General features: G+C 34.4%; 1 protein-coding gene across 1 annotated transcript in view; it reads right to left on the bottom strand.

Moving 5' to 3' along the window:
* LOC149779778 (replication protein A 70 kDa DNA-binding subunit-like) overlaps positions 1-17804 on the bottom strand; it is an 84650-nt gene that overhangs the window by 16138 nt on the left and 50708 nt on the right. Inside the window, exon 9 of the mRNA XM_089940639.1 lies at positions 10516-10585. Coding sequence (XP_089796765.1) covers positions 10516-10585 — 70 coding nt within the window. The remainder of the gene's footprint in view (positions 1-10515; positions 10586-17804) is intronic.

Below are 17804 nucleotides of genomic sequence, written 5' to 3'. Positions count from 1 at the left end.
AAAGATTCCTAAAAACACTAATGCACCTAGTTTATATATATTATATCTTCTCTCATGTTTTTGTTTCGAAAAACGCCATCATCTTATTCTTCTTCTGCAAATAAGCTGCAAGCACAACTGTAGATCATAATAATGGTGAACAACTTAAGCTCATGAACCAAAGTTGAACTCTCTTTGGCACTTTTGGTCCAGACAAGATAAAACTGTTAAAAAATGTTAACAAGATTCACAAAATTCTATCATATACTGCATTCATCTGCAATATGAAATGGGTGATAACTCAAGCATTATTGAAAACGTTAAGACCAGCTGCATTTACAAGAGTTTGACCTACATTTCATTCAAGTCAAAAAGGGCAAACAAAATCTTTAATAAATTGTGTGTACTAAGCAATTTGTCAATATGCACATATGCATGTGCTTTTCATAATATTTAACAAATTACACATTAATTTATAATAAAAACTGCAGGGCTGGATATGCTAACAAGACTTTGCTAGACAAAGGCTGGCATGACTTAAAAAGGCAACAATTCATACAAACTTTGAAAGATTTGTCTTTATGTGTATATTCTGATGATGAAAATAATATTATTTGAATAAGCTCTATTGGAAGGAAGCATAAACTATGGAACTAGTTGCATTAATAACATAGTATGCTGGATGAATGGATAGATGGATAGACCAATAAGATGATTCCTGCATATGCTACCTCAGCATAAAAATATCAAGATACAGCTTTATCATGCTAAAGAAACCAAATTTTGGAGTTAAATATAACTATTCAATAATATTTAATGAATATATTAGAAGTATTTCCACTACCTCACAAATTCAGCCCTCAGTTCAGAACAATGATCACCATATCTTTCAGATTCCTTTAGCAACAACTGACCTAAAAGTCATCTGCTTGTTGAGGCAAATGGTGGAAAAGATTTATCTATTGCATGATACAGGTCCTGGCACCAAATGTTGTCAATTGTCAACTACCACTGGAGAGGATATGAGTGCTCTTTCAGGGAATGTAACTTCAAGGACAGTTTGGGAGAATGTGCCCGTATTATAATTGGGCATATATTATTCATGAAACATATTTTACTCCAAAAATTGGTTTCTTCTTCAAATATGTTACTAGCTCATAATATATTATGAGACTTAAGAAAAGGTGGAGGGTGCCACATCCCAGAGATGTTTCTCTCACCAGTCTCCTGGTGTATGTGAATCAGTTTTGAGTCATGTGTGAGATAAGGGCTAGGGTTATCACATGGTCAATGCATAGGCATACTTTTAGGTGGAATATTTTCCCTTGCAAATCCAGTGGAAGTAGTAACCCATGCAATTTTGAAGCGGCTGAGAGACCTGGAATTGTGAACTGCTACACTGCTGAAATAGGTTCCACCATGTCAAACTGAGCTCTTTGAAAAGACAAAAGCTCAAGGAAGATGATGCTGTTTGAATGATGCTGGCTAGGAAATAGTAGCATTAACATTACATGCTAGTGGTGACTGCACTAACCTCATGAGCTGAAATTGGAAGGACAATTACAGCAGAGCCTTTTTTCTGAAAAAACAGATTGGAGATCACAAAATGATAGCTCTTGATTGTTAATGGGATGAACTTCTTCAACTTGAAAAGCCATAGGAAGAAGTTAGCTATTAATGCTGCTGTACTGTGGGTCTCAAGGAAGAGAATTGAGTCTCTGCTTGTACCACAAGGAGAAAACTCTCCATTTCCACATAAAATCTTTCAAATTTTTGGCCCTTCATACCTTACCAATTCTATAACCACTTGTTTGAAGAAATGTTTCTTTCTGAGGACTTGATTGATATGAGTAAGGAATGCAGGTTCAGCACCTTTGCATTAAGATGGAAAAGAGAAGACATAATTCTGGATGTATGATTTTTCAATTTCATAAAGCTGTAATGAATTTGTTCCATAATCATACAGATGCTTGAACTGAGTGTAGTGCAGCACTTTCAAGTGCTTCAGTGATGGAGCTTAACAGCCTAATAAATGAATATACCTTTTGAATACAGCACCTTTACAGGAAAAGATTCAGCTCATAAAATCAATCTGTAGAACATATTGTTCTAAAATATTCAATAAAAATTGATGAAATCATTGCAGTAAACAGGTTGGCATCTAGTGCCAAAGTCTGCAACTGCTACTGAAGGAATGATCACCAAAGCCAGTATTGGGGCTTATAGTTGTCCAGGACCATGCTGGAACTGGCTTCATAGTTCAGCGATGGTATGTTCTGGTTCCAGCACTGAGGGCAATTATGGAACTGTGAGGGACCCATAATGGTGGAGACTTCCAGATCTTTTTCTGTATATGCAATATTTCTATCTCAAGTGATTCTGTTGTGAAGAAATCGGCAACTAAAGCAGTATCTGCAGCAAAACTAATGATGTTTTCATCCTTGTGTGTGTGTGTGTGTGTGTGTGTGTGTGTGTGTCTGTCGGTCTTGGCTCTATCATTTGCACAAGTTAACTGCATGGCTATGATGATTACCCATTTCAATTCAGAGCAGATGTTACAAGTATGGTCTGAATGGTACCCCATATGATCTAATATACAGGTGGGGTGATTATTTTCCAACTTAAATCTCTTAAACACACCACATTTAATCCAATGCATTGCTCTATATACCTTCTATTAGAGATAGAAATAGTATATACTGGTGACATCAATCAAGCAATTCACTGTAAAGTAGACACTATGAATTAGGACACTAGATGCCATTGAAAATTACAGAAATGATTATATTACTAGGTATATAGCCTCTATTTTGATAGCTTGCACACAATAGGGTACAAAAAACAGATCGTGGTATAAGTGATATCAAGCAGTATTGAGGGTCCTCTGAACAATCAAGATAAACAAAGTGAAGAGTGTGGGGGAGAAGTTAAATGGTTAAATAATCATTTAGTAATCACATGTGGAATAACAGTCAATAAATAGATATCTCAAATGAAGTCCTTCACTTTTCTTTATAAATTACCTTTATTTTCAATATAACTAACCTCTGAAAGATCATTTAAAGCATTACTGCAAATAGTTTCAACACACATCATATGTGTACCAGTGAAAACACTGACTATTAATTACATCTGTGCTTTTAATGTATGTGAATGTTGATACAGTCTAGTGTTACTGTAGATTCAGAATAAAACAAGATTTTATTATTTCAAACAGAAATGTGAGTAATTCAGACAAGCAACAACAGTGAAACTTTTGTTTGTAACAAGTTATACAGTAAGATATTGATAATGTGATTTTATTGCAAGTTATAGCAAAATTTCTGCTCATCCTTAAAGGTCACTGGCCATACTCTAAAATGAACTTTTAAGCATCAGATTTACAAAAATGAATAATAATGTTTATACTCATACAAAAAGAATTTTAAAAAATCTAAAGTGTACAGCTGAAATAATAATTTTATTACTAGAAATTAGCAGAATTCAACACTGTTACCTCATAGCTGTTACATTCCCCCTATAGAGGACACCAACTGGAAGTGATGTAAATTTATTGCCACATGAGAAAGTAGATTCAAACAGTCAAGAACTTATATGAAACAAATGAAAGAACATTTACTGTTCAACCTTAGACATACAAGCTTATGCCAGCCAACAATGAAGATGATACTGAATCATTAGATTCTGAGTCGGATTTCACAGATGACAAAAAAATTGCAACACAGAAGCAACGAAATAAACAGACTTGGGAATGTTCATTGATAAGCCACATGCCATTTCATATCTTCATTCACAGTTAATATATTTGGGTTTTGTGTTTTAATTTTTATATGTTTCATTACAATAAAAGACAACTTGCAACACAATGTAAAAAAATCCTGAACAATCCTACCTCCAACCCAGCTAGAGAGATAAACTGCACATATGTGTGTGTTAAATACTGGATAACTTGCTAGCAGGTTGCAAAGTACCAGTCTTCTTGCCATATCGGAATATGACTTGCCACAATTTACTGAGGAAGTTAATGTTAACAGAGGCTCAGTCATCTGCTGCCTTTGACTCTAATATTGTCTAGACTTTAGCTTTGGTATCATAACTTCTTTTTACATATGTAATGTATATTTAATTTATATTGTGTGCTTAACATTTGTTCCTTGTAAGTTGTAAACAATATTTTTACATAGCAAGAGTTCAAGGTCAGTCTTGTTTAAAGTTAGACTAGGTTTTTCCATTGGAAGTCTTCACATTCTATTACAATACAGGTTAAGTGAAAATGTATATAAATAGAGATGCAATGAACAAATAATTGATTCCTATCTTAGATCAGTCTCAGAGAATCTGTCCAAGATTAGAATTTACAGTTGTGTTCACATATAATTCAAGAGGAATTATTTCTTTAAATCACTGATTAGAAATAGTAAGTGCTCATTGACTTTATATATACAATACTTATTGTGAACTCATTCACAGACATACAGGACTGCATTACTGTGGTACATGAGGATATTCAAGACTATTGGAATTCATTCAGAACATTCCGTACTTTTGGACTTGTGACAGGTGTAGATTTCAGGAAAGCTTTTGACATTGTGGATCATGAAATCATTTTGAAGAAACTGAAAATTTACCAATGTGATGAAAGCGCAATTAGATGGTTTTCTTCCACTTAAGTGAGAGAACACAACATGTTTATATAAATAATGTTCTGCCTGAACCTGGAACAATTAGATGTGGAGTACCACAAGGCATAATTCTAGGTCCATTATGATTTATATTATTTATTAATGACCTACCACTTTACTTAGAGATTCAATTTCATCTACAGATCTCTATGCAGATGACACAACATTCTCAGACATCCAAAACACATTAAAAGCATGAACTGGAAAAAATCTTAACAGGATGCCCTAAGCAAGCTGGACAACTGGTGCACATGCACTAGCATGGTGGTAAATACTGGTAAAACTAAAATATTACTTATCTCAATATGGCAAAGAAGGACAAATCATGATAGTGATAACTATGTCTGACATGGAAGGATACAAATTTGCAAATGGTCTGTCATGGTAGACTACTTGGTGTTTTGGTAGATAATAACCATGGACTGAACATATCACACATATCAGTAACAAAGTTAATTCAAGTTTAGTAGGATAAGACATCTCCCTGAAAGGCACAGAAAAACTATTATATAACAGTTACATACAACCCCATTTTGACTACTTTATAACAGCATGGGGTAATTCAAATGATAAAAACATAGCAAAGCTGGAACATTTTTAAAAAAAGAGCATTTGGCCTAATATCAGTCCAGAAAGAAAGCAAGGAAAGTTTAGCTGGTAGGTTAAAAATATTACCTATTAAATACCGAATCTGTTTGAGAAAAGCCAAAGTAATGTACAAGATATCTCATAATAGTGCTCCTGAATATTTACAATCACTATTACAGTATAGGCTACCTGGCAATACTCCCCACCTTCGATCCAATGTCTACAACAGTATAAATTCAAACACCGAATAACGAATTATTCAAAAAAGGTTTGTAATACCTGGAACTTTGCTCTCAAATAGATTCCAGTTAAGATTAGAAATGCCCACTCTATTTCCTTCTTCCAAACCCTATCATTATAATATATAATGTCCAGTGGCATTAGAGATGCAGTTAAAATAAATAAATTCCTTTGTATGAGGGCCTCAAGGTAGATTTGCTCTTCAGCTAAATGTGTTACTCTCTTGAAATAGTCATCATCATTATTATTATTATTATTAATATCAACTATATTTTTGATGAAGAATAATTTGTTCTTACAATAGAGCAGCCACATATTCAGTAAAAAAATATAACTTATGAATCAATATTCATTCCTTTTCACATTACTGAGACATTTTTAGGTTTCCATACAAGGGGATAGGTACTATAAGACCTCTTCTGATAATACCATGGCAATAAATTTGAAAAATTTAAAACTGTAATTGAATTTTAAAACTTATTTGATATGTCATAGGCACATGCTCATGACATCACATTAGGCTATAAAATAGCCATTCTGTGTTAAAATTGGAGCCATTTTTTAAAATTTAAGGTGATCCACATGTGGCAGCCAAATTAATACTTTTACAGAATATAAAGGTTTGCATGAATAACCTTTTACAAAAATATCATTTTGCTTGCTGCATGAAGACCAAATAAAAAACAATAAAATGTAAGCTTGTCAGTTTTCATTGGTACCTTGCATCTCTGCAATGGTCAAATACTAACTACATCTGAACTGATGTTTCTGCTAAAACGAATGCATAAAATGATTACCTCATTTGTATTTTTTAAAATATTGATTTCATAACATAACTTCATCATAGTTTAGACTCTACAACATTGAAAGCAAATTAGCATTATGATGTTTTTGCACATTAATAATTCAGATCTAACATCATGATCTTTATTTGTTTATTTTACCTACATTCTTTCTATATCTCTTCTCATAAGCTTTCTACAGGAATAGGAATCGGCAGTCCAAACTTAGGCGACAGACAAGATTTCTTCTTATATTCCAAAGTCACCAGGGGCATCATGTGCATTGCTGTCTTTAACAAATTCAATTTCATTTGTACCCCCAACAATGGACTTAAACACAGAAGGAAGGTATATAAAGCAACTTTTCTCAAAATGCCTTATACCTAAATGGAAAGCTGCTGTTCCCCATCCTTGACTTGATTCAATCCCACTGCATGAAGCTACTTTTTATATCAAAATGGGTCTATACAAAACAAGCTGTTTGATCCATCATCACTCTTCTGATTGCATCTATATGCAACATAGTGCACCATATTTGCTCTGGAAATCCATGATATGGATGTTTTCTTCTATTAATAATGATCCTAATATTAAACCCATATGCAAAGAGAAAATATTAGTTGTTTACAGAATTTTTAAAAAACAAAAAAGATTTCTGTCAGGTAGACAATAAACTTGGTTTTGGACAAGATCAGCTACAAGATATAATTTTACACAACCTACAGCATATAAAGGAAAAACTATACCTAATAAACAAATTAAATATACATAACATCTGTCTTTAGTTTTGCACATTTATTGCTGTGTTGCTATTAATGAAACTTTTGTTTTATCTGTATTACAACCATGCTATTTTCTGTAAACCAGATTTTAAGCTTGTTTAAAGTAATTTGAAGAATTATTTTCTAATTCAATTTTGTAATTGTGTTTCTCAGAGAAAGTAGTATCATCACCATATAGATCAGCTGATGATATTGCATTTCCAAGAAAGAAAATAACAAACAAAAGTGGTCAGAGTATTATTCATGTAGCGCACAGATACATGCCCAAATAAAGTCATTTTATGAACTGTGTAATTCAAGAATAAAGTAAGCTATTTCTATGTCACTACAGTGGTAGGATTATAATTTTTCCAGAAGTTCATAATCAACAACATCAAATGCTTTTTGAAAATCAACAATAACACTCCCATTAACTTTCCTTCATCCAAAGCAGCAGCCATGTGTGAACCATTGATATTAATGCTGTTCCAGAGGAATGATCTGGCCTCAAACCAGAGATAAGTCATAAATGACTCATACACATGCTTTTCAATTAATTTTAAAAGAGTTGGAAAGATAGAAATTGGCCAAATAATGTTCAAGTCACCTTTTGACCCTGCTTTGTGGAGTGGCATTGCTTTTGCAGTATTCCATAACTGTAGCAATTTACCAATCCTCAGGCTACTATTATATATGGATATTGCAGATATTTTGAAACAAAAGTTACATTTACTTCAGGAATTTCGAATCTATCATCTTTTAATAATATTTCAGCACATAATCCTTTGAGATGTGAGTGATCTGATACAACTTTAGGTTCTTCAAGGTTTGAGGCCACATTCCCCAAAAAGTCATTAAACAAATTTGCAATTTGCAAATGACCATTTGTGCTTACACTGTTAAATATTCAGAGGTGGCATACCAATCTTGTTCCTAGATTTAACAGCTCCCAATTCATTAATACCAAATTAATTTAGGTTTTTTCTTTCTTATTTTCATCCATAAATTTGAGATAATGTGCCTTTTTTGCAGTATTTAGATGAATTGTAATTATCATTGTTCATAAGCCAGCCAATTAAGATGGTGCTGGTTACCTTATACAATCATGTTAGACAACATATGAGCAAAATATTCAGCTTTGATAGTAAGAGAATGAGATTCAGGAGAAACAAAGATAAATCAGACTTCCATGAGCTGAGAAACCTTTGAAAGGATTGCTCAAAATGTAGAAAAGGTACAAAGAGGAATGTATTGTGTGAGGTCTTTTTCAAGAGTGTGCTGACAAGGTCAAGGGAAGTAGCAACTGATCATTTACACGATTTGGCACCAATCCTTCTAACCAGATTTCTGTCTAAGCAATCAGATGATTTCTGTTGCTTCGAAATGATGGATTTTGGATGTAGTAGATGTACTTCTAATGTGATGTGATTTCGATTTTTAATATAGCTTTAAAAAAATTTCAGTCATATCGCTATGATGTCTGCAATGTGTCAGTTTATAGTGATGTCTAGCACTGGGGCATCATGCCACAGACATGTAGCATGATGTACAACCCAGTCACATTATCCTGATGCCAGGCCGGCCAGTCAAAACACTAACCTCTTTATGCTGAACGCCAAGCGATGTGGCTGTTAGTACCATTTTTATAAGTCTTTGGTATGACTCGGCCAGGGATCGAACCCATGACCTTCTGCATCCGAGGCAGATGCTCTAGCCACTAGACCACTGGAGCGGTACTTCGAACATGTTATTATCAGATAATGTATTTGATGAAGAAATAACGCAAATTCTGTAAGTCTGGCAAAGTTTGTTCTAAAAGAACCAAGCATTAATCATAACAAGAAAAGTAGGTTACAGGTAAACACCTTTCCATAGGTGTCAATAATAGTCCATTAAATCCTTGCATTAATCATGAATCAAGCAACAGCTCTTAAGAAATGGGGTTGACACAAAACCTGGTGAATGAAAGAAGGTACTGCAACCTGCTCCTGCTAATGGTCTGAATTATTTCTCAAGATGAATGTACCTGTGTGTATATATGTGTGTGTGTGCTGACACAAAGTTGATACTGGGGCAAATTCAAAACAGTTTCCCAATATTTTGGGCAAAACAAACTCTTTGTCAGGGGATAAAAACAACTTACATAACAAATATTTAACATAATAACAGTATAAAGTTGTTAAGAAATAATAGATGAGCAGGTTCTTGTGTCTATCATGTAGCGACCTAATTATGTTTTGACCTAATTCTAAGTTGTGAACAAAGGACCAAGACAAAGTGTGGCAAGAGATCAATGCCAGAAATTATATCCCATCAGAGTTATGCAAAGCAGTTTTGAAGACACTATAGCTGTTAAGATTATTGTGCATCGAGATAATGGCAATAACTATAATAATAATAATAATAATAATAAACATTAATAATAAATAATAAAAATAAAATAATAAGAATAATAATAATAAAGAAAAAAAAAATCATTAAAAAATGTAATTACTTTGGTAGATAAACAATGGTGCAAAATTTGCATTTGTTGCAAAACTGATGACTGGCTATAATTTGACATGGCTGAAATGAGAAGATTAGATTTTTTATCATTTAGGCCAAATTCACCTTGAGTTTTCAACTGTAGTATCCAGTATTGTTCCTTACATGTGCATATATGCATACAGATTAAAGACAATGTCTGTGCCCTGCCCCAACACATTATATGGCAGAAACCAAGCACATCGGAGTAAAACTTAAGAAATAAAGTCATATTATGCCCATGCTATTTTAGTAAAAATATATACATCTTGGACTTTAAAATACTTTGATATAAATATGATAAAGAGATGGTACAGTGACCTAGTTTAGACGCAATTACACCTTAGTATCTACAAATCAAAGCAATTGTTGTCTGCTTTTGCTTCTCTCAGAACACTTCTGCCATCACAATTTCTTCGTCTTTTTGGCAAAAAATATTGCTTACTAAACTGTCCTAGACTGTATAATGTTTTTTAATAGTTTGCAAAAAGTAATAGAAAATATCTGAAATTTAACTCTTGTGTCTGCACATCAACTACTGATTTGCCAAACTTAAGTTTTCCATTTTTATAAGAAAGTGGTGTTATTTATAAATGTCACTTGATGTGCAGTTTGTGTTCAAATTTGTTGGGAGCAAGTGGCACCAGACAGTACACTTAAAAGGGATTAATGTGTGTATGCATTCCTTATTCATTTCAATCAGATGGGGCAATCAAAAATAGAGTAAAACCTGACTTGAAAGACAACTATTTTGGGAGATACCCTGCCATTAAGGACTCTGTTCTCTATATATAGATGACTTTTATGAAACAAAATGATGCTCTCTATCAACAAACCACTCAACTTGAGAGTTCTTTTTTTGTCAGCAGATGGGGTGAATATGTAAGGTAGGTGGGTAGAAAGACAGTTGGCCAAAATTAATAAAATAATGCTTTGGTATGTCCAATAAGGTCAACTTACCCTTCCAGTCTTTAACTTTCACTCCTAGTAATGCCAACACAGGATGCCCTCTCAAATTCAATATTCTGGCCTATAATAAAAAAAGAAAAAACAAAATCATCGCACTACAGTATATGCCACAAAACTTATTTAACATACCATCTTTTAAAGTTAGAAACAATTGAAGGAATGACATAATAATTATGTCAAGATGTGCATGATTTTTATGTCAAGCACATAAAGTAGCTAAAAGAATCTGAAATGCAAATGACATAAACACAAAATTTATATACAACAAAATACAGACCTGAGTAAAGAAATGTTTAATGTATGGCTTGTACAAAAATAAATGTTACAATTACAATTTGCAATCTCTCTCTCTCAATTCAATGCATGTCACTTTCACTATATATATATATATATATATATATATATATATATATATATATATATATATATATATATATATATATATGTAATGATAATAATAATAATGAGGACTTTGTATAGCACATAATCTTTAGAAGTTCTAAGCGCTTTACAACATTAGACAACACCTATAAGATAAAAAACATAAAACAATATTACTACAAAAATGAACACCATGAAATCAGAAAACCTTCAAAAACATGCTGAGAATATTTCAGGTAGGAAACATTATTAGGTCTTTAAGTTTGTTCTTGCAGTCGAAATAAGTGAGTTTTGAGAGCCCTCCTGAATGTGATCACTGTGTCTTTGTGTCTATGTTCAGTGGGCAATTCATTCCACGTTGCTGGGCCTTGGTATGCAAAAGAATGCCGTCCATATGACTTTGTTTTCATAGTGGGAATAATGAATATACGATTGTCAGAAGAGGAGCGTAAGTATCTTGCTGGTGTGTACACATGGGTGAGATCGGATAGGTATGTTGGACTAGAGTCTGACAGTGAAACGTAGCACAGAGAACAAATTTTGTGTTTGATTCTGGATCGAATGGATAGCCAGTGTAGGGTACAGAGCAGTGGGGAGGTGTGCTCTGATCGTGGTATTCTATGTATGATCCGAGCAGCTGTGTTTTGAACTTTTTGAAGTTTCTGGGGTAGATATTGAGATGAACCAGACAGAATTGAGTTACAATAGTCCAATCTTGAAAGTACTAATGAGCACACAAGTGATTTAGTGGCATCAACTGAAAGATATTTGCGAATTGAGCTGATGCGTCTCAGCTCAAGATATGCAGCCTTGCATAAGTTCATGACATTTTGGTGCAATGTGAGAGTACTGTCCAGAGTAACACCTAGGTTTCATCCTGATTGTGTGAATTTAATGTTGGCATTGCTGATATTTATTGTTTGAGGTAAAGGATGTGAATGAGAAAGTCTTTGTGTTGTGATCAGAATGGCCTCAGTTTTATCATCATTCATCTGCAGCTTGTTACATGTCATCCATGATTTCACTTCAGAAATGCACCTCTCCACACCTTGGATGTGGCATCAACTTCAGCTGGGTGGCTAGAGTTGTATATTTGGGTGTCATCAGCGTACAATTGGTGAGACACTGGATGATGATCTATCACACTTGAGAGCGGCTGAGTGTACAAAATGAAGAGAACAGATCCAAGAACAGAACCCTGTGTAACACCACAACACAGATCAACTGGGCTGGAGTGTATTCCATTTCCAGATACAATTTGTGTCCTGTTGACCAAGTAGGACTTGAACCACAGTAAGGCTGTATCATGAATGCCAAATACATGCTGGAGACGGTGAAGTAATATATCATGGTCTATTGTGTCAAATGCTGCAGACAAATCAAGGAGGGTGAGGACTGTAATCTTTCTGCTATCCAACGCAGAGAGAATGTCATTAACTACTTTTAGAAGAGTAGTTTCAGTTCTGTGGCAAGGGCGATATGCAGATTGTACATTGCTAAAAAGACTGTTTGAATTTAGATGATACTCTGCACTTGGTAGCTGGGGCATGTTTGTCAAGCAATGAACGCAGGCAGTTATCGAGTTGTTCTGCGGTAGGAGTTAAGCAAGTTGTTAGGTTAGCTTGGATGTCGTGCATTAGTTTGGTTCTATTTACCATACAGAGGTTTCTCTTAGTAGCAGATAAAGGTGGAGGGTTAGGGACTGATACGTCCAGATGGCATATAATGCAGAGGTGATCTGATGCAAGGTCATGGGATACCAGGGATAAGCAGTAACTTCACCACCTGAAAAAAAAAAATGTTAGCTCTCTCATTTTAGGCTACTCATGAATTAGAATGTGAATCAAACACTGTACATGATTGATGATTCCCAATCTGTGGTCCCATTATAAAAATGTATACTGGGCACAATTCCATATCACAACTCTTTGGTATGTCCAACAAGTCCAAAAGTATAGAGTGTTCCATATGAATTCCAATCTTGAATGTGATGATATACCAATAGTCTTGAATAGTTTCATGCACCAGCTGACATAATATATCACAATAATATAATCCAGAATGCCTTTGAATTAATTCAAAATAGTCCCAAAACAGTGCTTTTGTCCAAAATGTCAATAAACACTTTGTAATTCCAATGTATAATTTAAATAAATAATTCCTCTAAAATTATAACTGAACACAACTAAAATTGTTTCCAAAAAGACTGATATAAACATAATAATTCTGTTTTATTTCAGAAACTTATATAAAAAATTAAGACACAATAAGAGGACCAGGATATGGATCATTTTCAATGGAAATTTCCATCAAATTGGTAAGGTGTGTTTTACTTAAATTTTATCAATCATCACAATAAAAATCAGGTAAACCATAGATTTTCCAATGGGAAAACCAATGTCCTGAACTCAAATGCAAGTGCACATGTTTACAAATGATCATTATCTTAAAGTATAGTCTACAATCATGGACAAAAGTTAGCTATGTAATAAGTTGTTTACAAATTACTGCTACAATCTACAATCATCAACAAAGTTAAAGGTACTATATCTCTGTGTATACATATATATATATATATATATATATATATATATATATATATATATATATATATATATATATATATTACGCCATTTGGGAGTTCCAAATCATATCATATCACTTTAAGACTTTTTCAAAAAAATAACTGCTAAGTAGTTCAAGATTGTAATGGCCATTTTCACATAAAGCAGAAAGATTTTCAAGTTGTTCAGGTGCTGCTCTATTAAGGCATTTATTTTCAATATTTGTTTTATAGATAGATAACTTTTTTATCAATTTTCATCCACTCAATTTGTTAAAATAGAAACCCATAAGTGTTATCTATGAGGCACTGATAATTTTTCCTATAGTTTTCTTTTGTAGTCTGTATGTAGTCTAATTTTGATTTTGAACAGTTACCCAATAATGAGGCACAATAGTTTAAACACTGTTTTAACTATTATGCCTCATTATAGGGTAACTGTTTAAACAGGTAATATATTGTGGCTGAAAAAAACTATTCTGGTGTCATAGTGTCATTTTATGCAAGTTAACAATGAGTTACAAATTTAAGGACTTGCATAACTGGGCAATATGTTCATTTCATTCTAAATTAAGTGGCAATAGACACATCAAAGAGTTTTTCATATTCAACACTGTCTATTTAACAAACAGCTCAAGCATCTCCTTATTAAGTTGTTTTTGTCCCTATTATCATACATTTGCTTTGTTTTCATGGACATTATTGTGTTTATAAACCACGACTGAGATGACAATTAAATTTTGATTGGAAAAGATTCATGCTAGGACCAGATGAATGAACGGTTGTGTAAAAAGGTCAGCAGGTATATTAGGTCTGCAAAAGAAGGTCATTAATAACAAGTAGAAACAGAAGTAGGCCTCAAATCAGTCCATGAGACACATCATTAGCTATAGATAGTGTCTCTGATTTAGCATTTTCTATTCAAACTTAATGACACCTGTTAATATAAAAAGACCTAAACCATTTGACTATTACAGTGTAGAACCGGAAAATTCCTATCTTAGATAGAACTGGAAAATTCCTATCTTAGAAGAACCTCGTGAATCACTAGATCAATTACTTTTTCAAATCAATTAAAAGTACGACTATTAAATTAGCATCGTCTGTAGTTTTAAGCCAGTCTTCACTAATGAATTTTAATGCAGTCATGCATGAGTCTGTCCTTTGCACAACAAAATACCTTGGGATAATTGCTAGCTGGTCAGCACAATGTTTTTAAAATATTCTGGATATTGATATGAGTCTGTACTAACCTGGATCATTTTTTGATCCACCTTTGAAAATAAGGAATACTTTTGCTAAGAGTAGTATGTTCAGGCCTATACAATCAATGACATGGATATGTTGGGCTTTAAAATCATATTATAAACATCAGCGTCCTGGGTTCACCATACTTTGAATAGGATATTTTCAGGAAGTATTCTAGATATGGTGTTCTAGTTTTGACAGCTCAAGTGAAGAGGTATCCTTCAGGAAGCAATTTATTCTTCTATCAATTAGGTGAATTTTTTTAAAGTTTGACAAAATACCATTTAATTAAAAAATCTACAATACCATTTGTTGTTGGCATCCGTTAGTCTCGAGAGACGATGGAACTGCACCCATGAGAGATGTTCCAGTTGGTGGTTGTGCAGCATCTGCTGTGGCTAAGTAGTCCAATGCGGGAGTGGCAGTCCCTGCTGCACTTGCTGAACTTGAAGGTTGTGTCAGGTGTTGGTTGAAGCTGCTTCTTCTTCCTCTGCGATCGTATTTCATCAGCTAGCAAGCATTGCTTGTCCTCTCCGGTTTTCAGACCAGTGATCAGAGCATGTCGCCAGCTTGATCTGTCTAGAGCGAGCTCTTCCCAGGTGTTGACATCAATATCAAGGGCTTTCATGTCATGCTTACAGGCATCCTTGAAGCGGAGATGTGGCCGTCCGATTGACCTTTTGCCAGAGGCGAGTTCTGAATAAAGAATGTCTTTGGGGATCTATCCGTCATCCATCCGACGTACATGGCCCAGCCATCTGATGCAGCGTTGGTGAAGGAGTGTGATCATGCTGGGAATCTTGGCACGCTCGAGCACCTCGTTGTTTGTTACTCGATTGCTCCAGGTGATCCTGAGTACGTGTCAGAGGCATCGCATATGAAAGGCGCTCAGTCTTTTCTCTTGTGAGGCGTGCAGAGTCCAGGTTTCACTGGCATACATGAGAGTGCTTAGCACGCATGCACGGTACATGGTGATCTTAGTGTTCATGGTCAGCATGTTGTTGTTCCACACTCTCTGCGACAACCTGGAGAGAGTTGTTGATGCCTTTCTGATCCGCTTGTTGAGCTCAGCATCGAGCGAGAGTTTGTTGGTGATGGCAGAGCCGAGATACATGAACTGACTCACCACCTCAAGTTCGTAGTTGTTGATGATGATGCTTGGGGGGTCCGCGTCATGAAACATCACGTTTGTTTTCTTTAGGCTTATGATTAACCCAAACTCATCACATGCTTTAGCAAAGCGGGCCATCAGGGGCCGAAGCTCAGCTTCTGTGTGGGTGGCTAGAGCAGCATCGTCTGCGAAGAGCATGTCCCTGATGGTTACTTCACGCACTTTGCTCTTTGCCTTCAGTCGTGCCAGGTTGAACAGTCTGCCGTCTGATCGTGCGTGCAGGTAAATCCCTTCTGTGGACGTCCCAAAGGTGTGCTTGAATACCATTTAATTAAAAAATCTATAATACCATAATCATACTATAATTGGGTGGGGAAAGTTTTCATTTTCAATTTCTTCTAATTCAGTACTTTCAAATATTTTCAAATTTTTGTTGTTCCACAATTATTTTGTATTACTTGGTATAATACTTCTTATTAGCAAATTCTATTAGAGATTTGGCTTTGTTATGTCTAAACTTGTATTGCATCTGGTCTTTTTGTTTGTGAAAGTCATCCCTGAAATATGTTGATTAATTTATTTAGACTATGGCCATATTGCTAGTCCAAGCAGTGTCCTTTTCATTTACGGCCAATTAGACCATGGGATGAATGTGTGTGTAAAGTTTCATGTAGTTTAGGAGTAGCAATTACAAACTATTGCTAATGGACAAACAGATTATTGGTTAGGACCAGTAGAGCTAGGTTATTATTTTAAATACCTTATTATCCCCTGCAGGTTTAGCATTATCCAGAGTGGAGGTGTTGAACTTCTGTGATGAAGTCTTTAAAACATATTTTATTCAGTCATCTATAAATATCGCTTAACAATTTAGGCTTGTTATTCATACAATTGTTGAAGCCGATGATCTTTCCCTTTAACATTATAAGGATCTGCCGCATATCTGGTATCTTGGCTGACCACCTTGATTCTTAAAATCATGTCAACCTTCCACAAAGTCTGATCAAGGTATGATTCGTACCTAAGTTATTGTGCTGAAACCATTTCTCAATTATTATCTCAGTTATCTTGAACTTTTACTTTTTAAGCCAAACTGATTGGTTTCTTTTTTACATGAAGTGCTAGCCATGTACATAATTTAGTGTAAAGAAGTGGTCTAGAACTAAGACTGTTGTGCAAATTTCAACTTTCTTCTTGAATCACTATGACAATAACATTTGACTATTTAACCCCCAAATCAGTACCTTTGTTATACAAATACCTAGAATGTACAATATTTGGTTAAAGTTCGTAATCTATAACAAAAGTTATTGTACAGAAACTAAAATCAGATGATGAGGTGGTCATTATCATAGCAAGAAGCACTCTGTCTAATGGCATATAAAAATAATAAATAAGCAGTTTGCATATTTCAAAGGCTTTGCATAACATCTGGAACAGACCTTCTTTGACCTTGAACTCTTCAGCTTTGTTCCAGCAAACGTTTGGACTAAGCAAACTTTGGTCTAGTGATCAACAGCCCAAAATGAGTCAATCACCTTAAAATTTCATACCGACTTTGGCTGAATTTAGCAAACACTCACTGAATAAGCAACTGCTAGCTTTCTGTCCCAAGGACCATCATTTACTGCATATAGTGACTGCTGATTATTAGGTTTCATTTGACTTGATCACTCATACTGCAAAAGACATATTTGATTTGAACTGCAAATAATTTCTTACTTTCTGCCTATCCATATCTCTATATTTATAAATCCATCTATTTAAGCTTTATTTATTTCAAATCCACTTACAATGATTCTTACCTGTACATAATGATCACATGGAATGAATTGCCCACTGAACCTAGACACAAAGACAAAGTGATCCCATTCAAGAATGCTCTTAAAGCTCATTTATTTCGACTGCAAAAACAAACTTAAAGACCTAATAATGTTTCCTACCTTAAATATTTTCAGCATGTTTATTATGTTTTCT

Source organism: Sinohyriopsis cumingii, chromosome 17 (assembly GCF_028554795.1).
Source record: "Sinohyriopsis cumingii isolate HCF-2022 chromosome 17, ASM2855479v2, whole genome shotgun sequence".
NCBI lineage: Eukaryota > Metazoa > Mollusca > Bivalvia > Unionida > Unionidae > Sinohyriopsis > Sinohyriopsis cumingii.
This window is presented reverse-complemented; position numbering and strand designations above follow the sequence as displayed.